The sequence below is a fragment of the Taurulus bubalis genome (assembly GCF_910589615.1).
Source record: "Taurulus bubalis genome assembly, chromosome: 18".
NCBI lineage: Eukaryota > Metazoa > Chordata > Actinopteri > Perciformes > Cottidae > Taurulus > Taurulus bubalis.
The window spans coordinates 7,802,221-7,818,593 of record NC_136606.1 but is presented as its reverse complement, the minus strand read 5'-3'; the positions used below and the strand labels follow the sequence as shown (position 1 = coordinate 7,818,593).

At 41.1% G+C, this 16,373-nt stretch overlaps 1 protein-coding gene across 1 annotated transcript in view; it reads left to right on the top strand.

The window, feature by feature from the left end:
- The window catches only part of malrd1 (MAM and LDL receptor class A domain containing 1), a gene marked incomplete at both ends in the record, with an annotated part of 47,145 nt that extends 31,591 nt beyond the window's left edge, over window positions 1–15,554 (top strand). Inside the window, 13 exons of the mRNA XM_079234241.1 lie at window positions 1,385–1,565; window positions 4,055–4,183; window positions 4,306–4,471; window positions 6,880–7,030; window positions 8,232–8,433; window positions 8,922–9,200; window positions 9,409–9,534; window positions 10,486–10,552; window positions 13,010–13,101; window positions 13,242–13,338; window positions 13,430–13,490; window positions 15,275–15,382; window positions 15,468–15,554. Of these exons, the coding sequence (XP_079090367.1) occupies window positions 1,385–1,565; window positions 4,055–4,183; window positions 4,306–4,471; window positions 6,880–7,030; window positions 8,232–8,433; window positions 8,922–9,200; window positions 9,409–9,534; window positions 10,486–10,552; window positions 13,010–13,101; window positions 13,242–13,338; window positions 13,430–13,490; window positions 15,275–15,382; window positions 15,468–15,554 (1,746 nt within the window). The remainder of the gene's footprint in view (window positions 1–1,384; window positions 1,566–4,054; window positions 4,184–4,305; window positions 4,472–6,879; window positions 7,031–8,231; window positions 8,434–8,921; window positions 9,201–9,408; window positions 9,535–10,485; window positions 10,553–13,009; window positions 13,102–13,241; window positions 13,339–13,429; window positions 13,491–15,274; window positions 15,383–15,467) is intronic.
- Between the last annotated feature and the right edge of the window lie 819 nt (window positions 15,555–16,373).

Sequence of the window (16,373 nt, the reverse complement as noted above, 5' to 3'; positions counted from 1 at the left end):
ATGGAGGCTAAAGTATTAAGGATATACATAACCTCTGTAAGTTTGTTCAAATCTGCTGTAAAAAGCAACGCTCCAATTATACAGCGAGTCTCTTTTACTGACAAATATATGAAGGTCTTAATTAGTAACTTTTGTTAATATGGACATGCTACACATTGTTATATAACTTATATTCTCCCCATCATTTAATCGTTCAATTTATTTTACAGAAACCATGTCACGAAATTCATTCAGATTTACTGGATTAGTAAACAACAGAGATATCAAATCTGTCGGGGATCTATCGATCCAAATAATTACATTTATTTATTTTACTTTAGTCCACACTTTAAGTGGCGTAAACAATTTTTTCTCTTTGTCCTGCACCATGTTGTTGGGTATGCTTGTTTCTGTTACTCTGCTGACTACAAAATAAAAGTGTTCTGACCTTTTGTCTGTTTAGGTTTCAGCCCTTGTTGGTATAAGCCAAATAGACTCGTCGCTGACAGGCAGGCGGTTTTAAGAGGATGAAGAGATGACTTATGTCGGTTTGTGGGGGCCTCAAAACAGGTGGGAACAGTTTTGGAGCTAGAACAAATGAATGATTCATAGTTGACATTTGAATAGCCCAAGTAATATTCATATTGGTCTAAATAAACAATTTGATAGTATTTTCCGTCTTTGCAGATCAAGAGTTTTGTGCGAAAGGAATTAAAGGCCTGTCTCTTTTAGACGCCTGTCTCAAATATAAGCCGGTTGAGTTCAGTGATTGAAGCGAATAAAAGCCTGGGCTATTGCAGTTGCTCTACTGCTTCAGCAACAATTGTACCAGTTCCTCTTTTCTCTTTTTCTTGTGTCATAACAGTGTATCTGTGACGTGATATGACTTTGTAAATGTCCCATTCATGCTCCTGACACCACTTTAAAAACCGCCGTCGACATACTGGTTCGCAACAATGTACATCCTCTAAACCCCTTTCAAAGTCACATTCGCTGTTTCAAAGCTGTACTCGTCATGATTTAGTGTCTGGTGTGCACCATGGGAAAAGACAGAGAGGACTTACAGAGGAGTACACATCGGCCTGCCTCTTGATATGTTCCATATGTGGCATGAGAGAAACCATTACCATAACTCTGGCTGAGCAGGGTCTCATTCTGAAGAGCAGGTCTCATGAGACTTTAATGACTCCTCTCAGATGATATTCACTGTTTCTCAGCAATCAGCTCAAGAGTTAATTTCAGCTCATTTTATCTTCTTCACTCTTGACAATGATGCTGAAAGTTTGACGTCTGTGTTTCTCATAGTCCACACGGCCTGTAGGCTCTATGACATGATTACAGTTAACGTGACGTCACCAATGCCACTACGTGATCGTCCTGTTGTCAACGCCACTCTCCTCCACAGACGGAGAGCAATTTGTGGGAGGCGTGGAGCAAGACGGGGCATCAAGGGAATAAATGGAACCGAGCGGAGATCCCTCTGAGGAATCTGAGGAACTTTGAGGTGATATTCGAGGGGATCCGCTCGAGTGACGTCAGCGGAGGAGCCGCCCTCGATGACCTGGAGTTCAAAGACTGTGCACCAAGTAGGTGATCTGAACAGCACACACCTATTGGAAGAAGTGTTTTCTATTCACCGAACCAAAATATACAATTGTTTCATTCTAAAGTACAAAAGTAGTCTAGTGATTAGTTGCTCATTTAAAGGCTTATTTCGACAATTCACAAAGTGTGCTTATTTACCAAGAGTTGGATGAGAGGATCAATACCACTCTAATACTCATATGCAAGCGTGTTAAGTATGAAGTTGGAGCCTCCAAACGTTTAGCCTAGCTTAGCATAAAGACTGAAAACAGGGGGAAACAGCTAGCCTGGTTCTGTCCAAAGGTTAAGCTAACCAACCTGCTAGCTCTAGCTTCAAACTTAATTTACTAATATTAGACTGGTATTGATATTTTCATCCAGCATTTTGCAAGTGAGCATTTTTAACAAAAGGTTAACTTGTATTATATATACAAACAATAAAGGAAACTAGTCAGCTCCCCAGTCAAAGCTCAACTCCAACGGAAACATAAATGTGTGGCAGTGCTAATAGCCTATTGCCTTGTTTGCTGCTTTGTTTCTATCTATAAAGATTAATCTTTGTAACAAAACCTCTCAGCACTTTCGTGTGTGTGTGTGTGTGTGTGTGTGTGTGTGTGTGTGTGTGTGTGTGTGTGTGTGTGTGTGTGTGTGTGTGTGTGTGTGTGAGCTGTTAAAAGTGCAAAAGTGAGCGTAGGAGATGGGGAAATGTCTCGAAATGTCATTGTCCCAAAATGGAGCACTGGAGTGGAAAGTTTGTAGAAAGCCAAAAATCTCACCACCTGGCAAAGTAATCAGAGTCTGGTATTCAGCAAACCTCTGCACATCCAGTATAATGAGGGCTCTTTGTGCAGAATGTCAGGACACGTGTAACTTCTTGCTTCTTTTATTTAAAGTAATTTGACTGAACCTTTGAATGTTTGAGCAAAAATATTAAGCTTTAGACTCATTAACTCATTTATTGTCAGATTTTCAGACCAGTCCATATGTAACTTTGGTATAAACGCGTGAATATCTTTAAACATGTCTTTGAAGAATACTGAATTATTTGTGAAGTGACTGTCTGTCAAAAGTACACAAACAATTCCAAATCCACGGTTTTATTACCTGATTAAATAATAATAGCGCCTAGATAATCGGAATTTCTGTATCTCTTTTGCGATCATACAAGCAAACTAAAGAAAAACAATCCTATGTAATAATTTCATGATATTTTCAACTGATAGTTCGACGTACTGATTCTGCCGCTGGCACAACAGAGAAAGAGGAGTAGAGAGTTAGTGTTGGACACAATGTGGTATGCTTTCTGGCTCTGCCAAGGCCGTCTGCAACACACACACTCACACACACACACACACACACACACACCAAGACATAGATCAAAACAGGCTGAGAGGACCAAACTGTCTGTCCCAAACTAAACAACACTTTACCACTGGACAAAAAAAACACAACACTTACATCCAAGAACATCTGGCTTTTGTTTGTAGTTGGAAGGTCGCAATCTGCGTCATGCAAATGACTCTGCAATATCAGAGGTATTTATCTGCTCCTGCTCAGATCGGCTGGGATGGAAACATGTCACCCAGGTGGACGCGCTCATTATCCCCTTTTTCGACGTTAAAGAGACGATACAATACATGACATCAGCAGGGATTTGTAAAATTATCATATTTAATATACGAACAATACATCCAATTAATATGCCCCTCAAAGCTTCCAGACTCTAGCCAGACAGCACTCACAAAGTAAAACCCATCAAAACAGTCTGTGTTAGTCTTTCCACTGTTCCAACTCTGGTTTGAGGGTTTAAAAGAGAGACTGCGTAAGTAACTGATATAAAAATGAAGCAACCACCGTAACAGTTTCACTATTTATTTTTTCCAGCGGGTTTGTGATAAAAAAAACGAAAAGGCCTACGAGTCTACTGGCAATGGGAAAGAATCTCTCGCCTAACAGCTTCCATCGACTCTAAATACATGCTTAAATGGGTTTCCAGCGTACTCTGTGATGTTATTAACCGCACTTGAACTCCGGGAATTAAGTTCAACTATTTGCTCATTTCATTCATCATTTAATGTCGCTGCCTTTCTGATGTGTAAATCCTCCACATACTGCAATGTCCTTATGTGTGTGTGTGCCGTCTCTGCTCCACCTGATCTCCTCTCCTTCCTCTCTGTTCTGTCTCAAACAAGGCGGCGCTGCAGGAGGCTTTGATTCCCCTGACAGGCCTTTGTCTGCTTTTGTTTACTGTCTTCTCCGCCGCTCGTGTCCTTTGGTGCAGAGAACAGGAAGTTTTAATAAGACACGGTTGTTCGTCGTAGCATTTTCCCCTGAAGATGGATTCGGGGGAAAAATGGGGAAATAGTTTCTTGTCTAGAGGGTCGTTCCTAAAAAAAAAGATAGAAATTAAATTACCTGATGTAGAATATAAACATGAATGATAATTGTTTCTTCCTCCGATCTGTTCCTTTTCGTCTGCATGGGTTTTTAGACGTGGTGGAGCCTCACAGTTGCCCCGCAGTCACAGACTTTGTGTGTCGCAGCGGCCACTGCATGGAGTCCCACCTGGTGTGCGACAACAAGGCCGACTGTGCTGATGAATCCGATGAGATGGACTGCGGTGAGTAGAAAATGGGAAATGGGTTTCTTTTACAGTAGGAGTGACTCTTTATTGTAGAGCCGAAAAACAGCTATTCAGCCCAGACTTCTCACTCTTTCCTCCCGTCTCCATATCTCTCATAGAAGACATTGTCGACTTGCCAGGCGCTTGTAATTTCAACATGGATGAAAACCAGTGGGAAGACACCTGCCAGCTCTCTCAGGACGCTGATGACGACTTTGATTGGAGGATCGGTTATCGGAGTGAGACATCAGGCGCTGGGCCTCAGACTGACCACAGTCCTGGTCAGTGCCAACCCCGTCTCTGAGATAAACAACGAGTTTAATATGCAACATAAGAGCTAATGCCTCTATCAGCAGGATGACATCATGTCATTTCACAAACATAACTTGGGTAACGTGCGGAAAACATTGTGGTTGGCGTTGAAATGGCTATTTTGTTAAGGTTTCGGGAGACTCTGTCTTCATGGTTACGATAATAACCATGTGGTTCAGGTCAGGGAATGAACTGCAGTCAGAGTTAAAGAAACCAAAAGAAACAAACCGCAGTCTTCTCTGGCAGCCCCTTTTGTTGACCCGAACATCCACATTAACGCCATCTCTACGTGGATCTGTGTCTCTATAATAATGGCAACCGACCTCCCTCTTTGTTTTGAGGTTGAGTCATAATTCCTAAAGCCACTGTTGCGCTTTGTCACTTAAAGCTAAACATGTGACGCTTTGGGGATTTGACAACTGATGGCGTTGTTTTTTTTAGGATTATACTTTATATCCGACATATTTCCAACAAAAATACTTCATGAGAGAAACATAATGCCACCTCAATAATTTGTTTGTGTTTGTATCCGCTTTTTCCATTCAGAGCAGCTACAGTTGCTTATGGGTTTGTTTGGGTGGACTCGGCTGATGTTGATCATCAACTTGGTTAAATATCAAAAAGTCAAAAGTGATATGAAGCAAAAGACACAACTTGTTTACTTAATTAAAACTTAATTGACATTTCGATCTCTCCTCGACTTTAACCAAAGCGCTTCTGTTCCTTGATTCTCGCCACATCACATGTTTCTCCCCTTCAGGTTTTAACTACAAGTGGCAGCTTTAGAAAATATTTTGACACACATAAGTTTGAGTTTTTCTAACCTTTGACCCCTTCATCACAGCAGAATGAGCACTTGCCAACACGCCGCTATAAATTCCCAATAAGGATCCTGTTTATGTTCAAAAACTCACTGCATGCGTTCACTTTCTGTCTTGATAAAGAAACATTTATCAAAATTAAGAACAAACAACTTCTTCGTCCTCCTAACATCCTCCATGTGTTCAGCGCTCAGTGCAGCGCCTCTGTTATTACAGTTTTATTAATCTTTTTATTTTATCTTGTGTACAGTGATGCTGCGGTATCAAAACAGGATTTTTGTGACTAATTAATACCAAATTAATCTAAGTTTGAATCACCTCAATGGCGTTAAGGTTACACTCACAGTCATCAATACACCACAATGTAAACTTCATTTCCATGTGACTTTGGAATTTGCATTCATTAATTATTGTTTTGCATCTTGGCTGTCAGTTGTTCTTTTAGTTTGTTGACGCTGCTGGTATATGGGGTTTGTTCAAAATGACTCTTGATGTTGCGAGGGTGACCTTGATAAGGAGACGATAGCAGCATGAAAATAATGAAAACTTGTATTACAGTTTTGGCAGGAGTTCATTTGAGGGGAAACAGTTTGCTTGACTTCACAGAGAGACAGTAGTAAGATTTATGGCTCGGGAAGAACAAAAATATCCAATAACGATTATCTTTGAGTGATATTGCGATGTGGTTTGGGATATTAGAGGGTTAAGGAGACCTAGCTTACATAAGCAACATAAACCCAGTCGGAAGTATTGAAATCATGAAATATAATAACAGCTTAGATTTGATAATTGTTGTTTCAGTGTACTGGCAGGATTATCATGCCTAAGTCATCACATCCTCCAATATATTTGTAACGGCTGTGTTTCTTCCCTATTAACTGTGGACTCCATGAACAAACAGATCCCACAGTGGAGCTCTAAGGCCTCCTTGTTTTGGCTGTGGGTGAGTTGCTGAGTCCACTCTCTCTTCTGATTGGCCAGTTGGGTTTATTGAGCTGAGAGATGAGTCTGGACACTGGGGGCTGTGTCATAGAATGAACTTGTGATCTCACTGCAGGGCGGATCAATAAAGCGGACCATCTGTAACACACATATGCTCATGAGAGAGCCGAACAGTGAAAAGAGACGACGTGACTCTGCAGACATCACTTAGATGCATGTTCAGCTGATGTTGACATCTGAACGCGTACACAACATTTCTTTTTTTAACTTCTTTTCTGTGTTTCTTTTTTGTTGTTGTAATCCAGAGTTGTGGGTGGGGGCAGAGTTTGCTGTGCTTTGATGGTCTTAAATCCCTTTAACTCATGTGGAAAACTCCCACCTTGTTCTGGCCTCAGTCATATGCCGAGCGGAAGAAGCACTCTGCAGCTTTTGGCTGCCGGCTTCAACATTTCACAACAGCATGAATGCTACAAATGAACGTTATTGGATTTTTGTTTGCCTCCAGCTGGAATTGAACGCTTGGATCTTTGCCATTCGTCACACTGCTATATTACTCATACTAGACATACATGTACAACAAATGTGATGTGTGTCTGTATTTATCTCCAAAGGTGGTAGTGGGAACTTCCTGTACATACTCTCAGCCACTCAGAGGGAGGGTGACGTTGCCACGGTGACAACCAGGAGTTCATTTCCAGCCAGTATCGGCCGATGTCACCTGCGCTTCTGGTTCTACATGCACGGCTCAGACAGGATGGGAACGCTGAAGGTGAATTAATCTGAGCCACATTTCCATAAATAATTCAAAGTCCTTTATGTGTTTGTTTGTGTCAGGCATCTAGCTTCTTTTTTTTTAATGTTATTTGCGGTAATGATCCGTCACAGTCAACCTGAAGGCTTAATTTGGTTTTGACAGAGATGTCTTTTCCATTTTACTGCACCTCTCACTACATCACACTCTGCTTACTGTCAATCAGCTGATACCCACAGGAAGAAAAGAAAGTCTCCCTGACAGGAAATAATCCATCAAAGTGTGTCACTTCACAAACCTGATCCTCATATCCATCTCTTCATGTCTTGTTTAGCTGTCTTTGTTAGCTGTGTGTTCATTTCAGGACAACAAACAAAAAGCAAATCTTTAAAAAAGTATATAATTGAGTATGATGTGCACTTAAAATGGCACAAGTACTAATAACACAATAATACAAAATAATACACTTAATTTATATTGCTCATTTAACAATATAAGTTGTAGCTCAAAGTGCTTTACAAGAGAAACAATTCAGCAACAGGGAAGCTAATAAAAATATAAAGTCTGAAAGAGATGTGGGGAAATGGGATAATACAAGTTGTATTATCAATAAAAACAAGTTGAATGGTAAAAACCATAGAACAAGTATCCTGAATTAAATTTTGCTTTATATATTGAGCATCTTTCATCCCTGTTATTTTTATTGTTGTGTCTGTAAGCTGCTAAACAAACAAATTCCCCCTTGGGGATGAATACAGTCTATCTATCTATCTATCTATCTATCTATCTATCTATCTATCTATCTATCTATCTATCTATCTATCTATCTATCTATCTATCTATCTATCTATCTATCGAATATCAAACAATGATGTTAGAAAAATGTGGACTTTGTTAGTGATACTTTTTGAGCTTTTTCATAGAGCTATGAATTAATGTTATGTTCTCCTTTCAAGTGCAGTGGTTAATTAACTCATTAATTAAATGTTCAAATCAATTTCGATGCTTTAGAAAGAATTTATAAAATTCTTGAATCATTGTGTAGTTCACTTCAAACTTAAAAAAGAACCATGGACTATACATTATTAAATTAAAATCTTTCAAATTCACTTGGAGAGACTTGGATGATTTAATCACAAATGATGTATTTGTAGAAAATCTGTCTTAAGGTATCCAAAACTGTTTAAAAAAACGTCCATGTTGGTTTGCACCTCACCAGGTCTACACTGTTGGACCCAGCGGCACCAGTCTGCTGATGTGGGCAGCCACTGGAAACCATGGTAAACAGTGGACATACGCAAATGTCATCCTGTCCAACCCACGACCTTTCAGAGTGACCTTCCAGGCGGAGGCAGGCGGGGACATGTGGACAGACATCGCCTTGGACGACATCTCCTACACTGCAGAGTGTGTGGTAGAAGGTAGAAGACTTATGTCTCTCTTTCTCCTTTTAGCACTCTGCTCATTTTTCATGCAATTCTCACCGATTTTCACCTTCTCCCATTTCCTCCTGTCCGCTAACATCCATGCTCCTCTGCTCCGCTTCCATATAAATTGTGTGGACCCTCGGGGGAAGTGTAGTGAGTAAATGGACCCTGTTGCCCTGTAGGTCCATATAAATTCACTGCGGAGACCTGGCTGGCGCCGAGGGATGGCACAGAGGGCAATGGAGGGGAAAAGCAATTACATTTACATTGTTGTTTCATCACTGCCACCCAGCCGCTCTCCCTTCACCCCTGAAACGCTTGACTTTCTGAAACCATTAGCATACCTCTCTGTTCTTTTCCACCAAAGGATGCTGGCTCTGTGTACTTTAAAATCAACAGAAAAGGTTATTTCAGGTGTGTTAAGCTCTCTGCATGCATGTGTATTGATGTGCATGCATCCTTCCTGTGATGTGTCACCTCAGGACTAGTGACTCCCCAGCCTCTGACCTGTGATGTGGACCAGTACCAGTGCATGTACTCCTATCAGTGTATCCCAGAGAGTTGGAGGTGTGACGGAGAGCTGGACTGTGCCGACCAGTCCGATGAAGAGTTTTGTCCCACGATGGCACCCGGCACTCTTCCTCCTCAGGACCGCTGTGCTATTGGACATTTCCAGTGTTTGAATGATACCTGCCTCCCCTCCATACTGCGCTGTGACGGCGTCCCGGACTGCCCTGATGGAGAGGACGAGAACAGCTGCCGTAAGCATATGTGTCTTTGTCTTCGTTGGCTTTTTGGAGGTAGAAGAGTCATTTGCAGCATCTGCAGATCGGAAATACACAAAGTGAATGTTAGTAAATGGCATGGTCAGTTTTTAGTAAACGTGGTACCCTCATAGTGCTCTGTGAACACCTCTCGAACTCCCCTCTACATATAACCGTATTTCTGCTTCTCCTTTTTATCCACCAGCTCTGCTGCAGTGTGAGCTGGGAGAACTGGTGTGTGAAAGTTGGCGTGGCTGTATCCCACTCCAGGAGCGCTGCGATGGCTCTGCAGACTGTCTGCCTTTTCACTCTGATGAATCTAGCTGCCATGGTAACGTGTTTTTTACATACCTTCCACTTTCAAGCTTTTAACCGGGGCGGACCTTGAAGCTCAGGCTTGTCAGAAGAAGCCCTCCGATTTTAGAGATGGTTGTCCATCTTTTGTTTCACCTTTTTATTATCCAGTTCATGTAGTTTCTACTTTCATAAGAGGCTGCGTTTTTTAATTGTATTCTTTTAATGCTTTGATGTATTGTTTAATTTAAGTATGTTCTCCAAGCTGGTTTACAAGCAACAAGATCATTTTAAATGCATAGATTTAGCTATTTAATTGAATACCTACCTTTCTTCTTTCTCCATATTATACTTTCAGGAATTACCAGTCAGTTTTGACTGAAATAAAACTTTGATCATGTCTGCTCACTTCCAGCCGGAGCGGTGACTCCCAGGACATTTCAAGCCTGGCTTTTTAGTTTTCAGAGCACACCTCAATGGTTGCTGCAAGCTGCCAAAATCCATTAAAACCTCTGCCTTCCTGGGTTTTCAGGAATAAGACCAAACCTCACATTTAGCCGGCATTCACTGCCAGACCATAGCTACTTTATGGAGGTTCAACGAGACTCGAGGGCTTCAAACATGATGATTATTGAACAACCCTGATAACCCTTCCACAACCTGTGGAGGGAGGAATGTTCATCATCAGATGTAAAAGATGAAAGAAAATAAATATGTATTTAAATGGCGTGATGTACATGCTGATGCTCTCTGCAGAGGTTAATGGATGATGCTCAGCGCACCGTGTCCTCACAACATAATTCACTGATTTCATGTTCCGATATCAAAGCTTGAGTGGACGTCTGTTTCCTGTTAGAGGAGGGAAATGGATGACAGCTCATAACAGAGAAAGAATGCAGAGGAAAACCTTTAGAGGGTTTCTTTTTGTGTGTATATTTTGGATAGCATTTTTAGCAGTGACGATCAGTCATTTACGTGTGATTTACAGATTGTCCTCCTCTGTATTGTCTGGATCATGGCTCATGCCTTGTGGAGAATCACGGGCCTGTTTGCATGTAAGTACAACTTCCCCCTCACACAAATAAACACAGAAATATAAGCACACAGCAACACAGTCTGTCATGCTCATAAACACGCACAAACAAAGATAAGTATCATGTCAGTCGGCCCCACTCCTCCCATCCTTTATCACTCTTTGTGAGACTTAAAACATGGAAATCCTATCAGTCTTGTTTCTTTCCTTGGAAAAGATACGCTCCACCAAGCATGTGGGAATCTGCTTATCCCCTCCAGCTTAACCATGGTGGTTGTGCCTTCATTTATCCACCAGCACAGTGATTCCTGGGAATGGCTGATGGATTCTTCTGGTCAATATTTAAACACGGCCCTCGCTACCAATGGTCTTAGTGGGGGAACCACAAAAAAACTCCAGACGGACACTGCGGTCCCTCTGTTGGAGGTGTTTTTTTCTTTCTGGGGAGCTTATGAATATAGTTGTCTGCATCAGCAGCTTGGCATGTCCACAATGAGATATTTCATTTTAAAAGTGAGAATGCAATTATGAGACTTGCTGCTGGATCTGCTAACATCATTATGCCCCACTGAATCGTCTCTGAAAGATCCACATTTCTCCATCTTCGTCTCCGGAGGAGGCTTTTTCCACAGACTGGACGTGGATGGATTCACTTCACTAACTGCACAATGTGTCTGCAATGCAAGTGTCGTATTATTGGACCGCAAAAGGATGGAACAAAAAAACACATCTGTCTATCTGTCCGTCTGTCTTTATTAATAGATCTCGACAAAAGGAGATAGATCCAGCGAGATGGATAGAGAGAGATGGATAGAGATAGGGATAGATCTAAATGGTCATTTTGACGGCAAATGGGATGCGACTTCAGTTGCACTTTAAACATTTTTACTTTCTGCAGCTTGAAGATATTTCACTGCTCTCATTGTCTCATTCAGCCTCCCTGTGCTGTCCAACATTCCCCAACACAGAGCCGCCTCCACTGCCTCCTCTCATTCACTGCCGTCATTCAATGCAAAGTGTGGTATGGAGCTCCCGTAGCTGTTCCAGCATTGATAACAGCCCCGCTGTAGCAGAACCCACATGCCAGCATATGAGGGCAGGTCTGGCTCAGTATTTGCATCACGTTCCCCCCACTCTGTTGAGCAGGATCCACCGGGGACCCGGGCCAGGGATGTCCCTCTGCCATGGCCCGACCGTCACACAATATGTACCCTGAACCCCTCTGAATGATAATGAAGCAGCCTGGCGTCGCTAAGAGCTGTGTGTTTTGCATTAGAAGCTCAACGTTGCGCAGAAATCAAGCTGATACTGAACAGATGTTGACTTGGACTCGAGTCTCCGGTCGAGAGGAGAATAACTTAGTCTCTTTCCCAGAGATGAAGCTCACCAGACGGGCCAAACTATTTTCAATTAGCTGTGTTTTCCATGCTGGACGCGCAGCAGATAAATCTTGAACCATTTGTCACGATGGTGATGTTTGTTTTGTTTTCCAAATGGTTTGAGAGTAAAAATGTGTCTTGGTTAATAGAGATTGTGCTTCATGTTCTTTACTTAATACAGTATTTTGTTTATCTTTTATCATTTAAAATGATGTGGCCAGTTTTGTTCTATACTTAACAAAAGTAAAAAACAATTATTTCCAACCAGCACTAGTACATGGAAAGGATTTGAAGTAAAGCAGCACATTTGAAAAAAAAATAGCAATTGTGATATTATATATATATATTTTTAAATAAAATAACCACTTTAATGTTTAGGAGGAAAAAAACACACACACACACAGACACACACAAACATACTGTAAATAGGTGTGAGGCTGATCTTTATTAGCTGGTTGGACTATAAATATAATAGAGTGCTGCAGGATTGAGTCCTGAAACCCGGAAAGGAGTTGGCATGCTCCCAGTTTCCTTGTCTGGAAGTCAAAGGGCTTTTTGAAATGGCTTTTTGGTTAAATACTTGAATAATGTCTTCAGTTAAAACAAGCTTTAGAGATCTTACTATTTTGTTCTACAAAATAAATGATGTGTGTCAAATTCACCCCTCTGGTGAATTTGTGTCTAAAAAAAAAAGCTTGCTAACAAGCGGCTAAATGAGAATAGGGGGAGCGTCCAATCATTGAGCTGAAAATGATAGATAATAGACAAACACACACACACACACACACACATGCACAAGAAACTAATAATTAGTATTGCATCAAGAACCTAATCAATGTTATTGTGTCAAGAAACACAACTGTTTCCTTTTCTTTTAACTAATCTACTGTAATGTTGTTATTTTAATGCTTTGGAAATATTGTCTCTCTTTTTTTAACATTCATGTCAATAAAGCAATTTGAATTGAATTGATAATAACTCGACCAAACCTACTTATAAAAAAACCTGGAATAAGAAGTTATATATAGGTTTGCCCCTGCAGCATGTTGCCGCAGCATCAGCCTCATAACTGTGTACTGTTTCTTGGTATCTGATGGCAGGTGTTATCCAGGATGGACCGGCAACCGTTGCAATGTGAAGGAGAAGCCATCTCTCTCCACCTCGACACCCAAACCAGAAGACACGCAGCTGGGTAGTAAAGACACGCCTCCCCACTCTATTAAACTGTCGAACCTGTATTTATTTATTATATCTTTGCAAACCCTGTTAATGTCTCTGCAGTCCATAAAAGGTTCTCTGTGCAGGAATTAAATGTTCTCCCCTCTTGTTTAGTCTCTGTGTATGTCGGCATCGCCATCGGCCTGCTGTTGCTTGTGGCCGGAGTCGCTGTCTGCACTCTGGCTTTATACAAGGAAAAATGCTACTTCGTGTGAGTTCTGGCGACAATTATCATTCTTTTTGCTTCTGCTGCTGCTGCTGATAATGAGGAGGAGTGTATATTTTCTTTGCTGTCTCCACAGAAAGCCCAACCCGATGGACTACGGAGTGATGGAGGACCCCGCCTTTGGCTGCAGAGCAGAGGTCAGCGAACAGAAATGTCCAATCCATCATCAGCAAATTCTGTTAGCGCGACATTTGTTTTCTCAGACTAATGCCATTTTTCTACCATTCGCTTCAAATTAATTCAAAAAGTGGATCTAACATTGACGGAGGTCAGAAGGTGATCGCCGAGCCTTTCTGCAAGATCACTTTTTAGATTTAGGGTTATTGATTTTGTGGTTTATGAGGATGTTTGTGCTTCTGTGTGTGATTTATATACACACACTAGTGCATATAGAGCAGATTGACACAATAACTGAACCATATAATCTCATCAGATCCTGCAGCACAAGCTTAACACCTAAAATAACCAGTTTAATTAACAGCTTTGTGATACAGTCTTACAGAAATATAACATAAGAGGTGTTTAGACTGGATTACATTACATTACACAGGTGATGTGGTTGAAGAAAGTCTCATATCCTTTCCCTCAGTAAAAGTATTATCAGCTAAATGTAATATTAAAAATGACCCATGTTACTGATAGACTGTGATCATATTATCCTATTGAATTGTAGACACTGATGCATCCATATGAAAGTAGCATTTTGGCATTGTGGCTGATTGAGGTTGAGCAATATGTTTAACTGTATATACAGTTAAAGGTTTTCAGTGGTTCACAACCGGTTCAGGTGTGAGATCATTAATGATGATTTATGATGAGAGGAAAGAAGAAAGAAAAAGAAGTTCTGCCACACAAATATGCATGATATATTTTACAGTTATTTAAATTAAACCAACTTAGAAGTTTAGAAAAGGAAATAACAACTCATAGACATCATAAACATTGTATTTTATAAATAAACATTTACACTGAAATGTAGTGAGGTAGAGGTATAAAGTAGCAATAGTATATTGGAATATAGGAATAGTAAAGTGCAAATACTTGATCATTTAACTTCAGTACAATACTTGAGTAAATGTACTTTACTAGCTACTGTCCAGCTCTCATGGACATGACTTGCTATTATTGTGTCCGACCATATTATGCCTTGTGTCCTTTCTGTTATTCCTGCTATCACTGACAGCCCACCATCAGAGACGATACAATCACAACTAGTCCATTTGGATAATGGCTCTAGTGTGTGTGTGTGTGTGTGTGTGTGTGTGTGTGTGTGTGTGTGTGTGTGTGTGTGTGTGTGTGTGTGTGTGTGTGTGTGTGTGTGTGTTTCTAAAAAGGACAAAAGCTGTCCGAGCGCACACACATTTGTATCTGCGTGGGTGTGCAGTGGGTGTCATCCAGTATGAGATGTGGAGAGCCTCGACTCTGATGACTCTGATGACTCTGATGACTCTGATGACGGAGGTTATCATGGATTTAATGGGGCTGTTTGAGTGTGTAGTGTTTGTGTGTAATGCGGTAATCTCACAATGCTGTTCATAATATGTTTTACTGATGCCACGCGCGTGATATTTCCATAATATAATTCATGCATCACAACATATAATATATATTCCACACTGTATCTGTGCAGTCCGTACATGTTGGTTTTAATGTGGCTGCAAGCGAGGACGCAGCTTTAAATAGAGAGGTGTAGGTGTGCGCTGGTATCTCTGGACACGCTTCAGCACTTGTTTTACTGAGCGATGGAAACACTGCTTATTTAACCTCTGGAGGATGAGGAAATGTTTTTATGGAGGTTAGAGGTGTAAATATGGACGCATAACGGGTCCGTTTGATTTCAATTGCACATGCATGTCATGCTCTCCCTCTCATTAAGGACAATTTAACTCTAAGCCAGTGTCCATGATTGTCTCTCTCCCAGGTTCCTAGACAGCATGACGGGCCGGGCGGTTGTCCCAGAGTTGACCCCAGCAGGAGTGACGGTCCGGGGCTTTCCATCAGTGTCTACCCCTGGAGGAGGGAGGTGGAGGTGAGGTGTCTCCGCTCTGCCTTTGGGACGTCACTCTTAATTGTCTGTGCAGAAGTCAGTGACATGTGTCTCTTTGTGTCCACAGCAGGTTTCGGCTTCTAAAGACGCCAAGCTGTCCTTCACCAACCCGCTGTACAATTTCTCCCCTCAAGCTAATAGCTCTGAGGCATGAAAACAATGGACCTCACATATTGACACTGCAGTAGATGTGGGTCAAGCGCTGTGTGCACATACTTGATGAGTTTGTCTAGACCTGCTAAGGTGCCAAGTGGTGGAGGAGTAGTGCAAAGAAAGAAAAGAGGGAAAGTTCAGATTTATTGCAAGGAAGTATTTGAATGTCAATTCTGATACACCGCTGTTGTGATTGACAACTCAATTATTAATTTATTTACTGAATGATATGAGTGAAATCCCTGAAGTATCTGGTACTCTCTCTCTCTCTCCCTCTCTTTCTCTCTCCCTTCCTTCCTTCTATCTCTGTCTGTCGTACAAAGGCAAGAAAGTGTGAAAAAACTACAATTTATATTCCACGATACTGTTTCCAGTCTTAATGCTAAGATAATCAGATGATCAAGTTATCACTGCACATTTAACAGACATTTGTGATGTAACTTCTAATCAAGAGAATACGCATATTTTACAAAATGTCAAACTTTTCCTTTAAATATTCCATGATTTAGCGGAGACCGTAAATATATATTGCCTATTTTTAGAAGAAGAAGACAAAGTGAATGTCAACATCCATTAGTAAACAAGTCAAAATGGTCGTTGTGCGCCCTTAAAACAGCCCGTGCTTCAGTACTAACTTGCAGGAGTGGTCGTGTGAGTTGTGTTTGGTGATTAAAGCAAAAGCAGAAAACATCCAGTTCACTGAACTCAGAGACTCCACTGAACACAACTTCAAAATGGAGCCCTGACTTCATTAGTAATACTTTTTTATCCCCACAAGTGCAAATAAAGTAGTTTGCCCCTGTTTTATTTGCTAATTAAA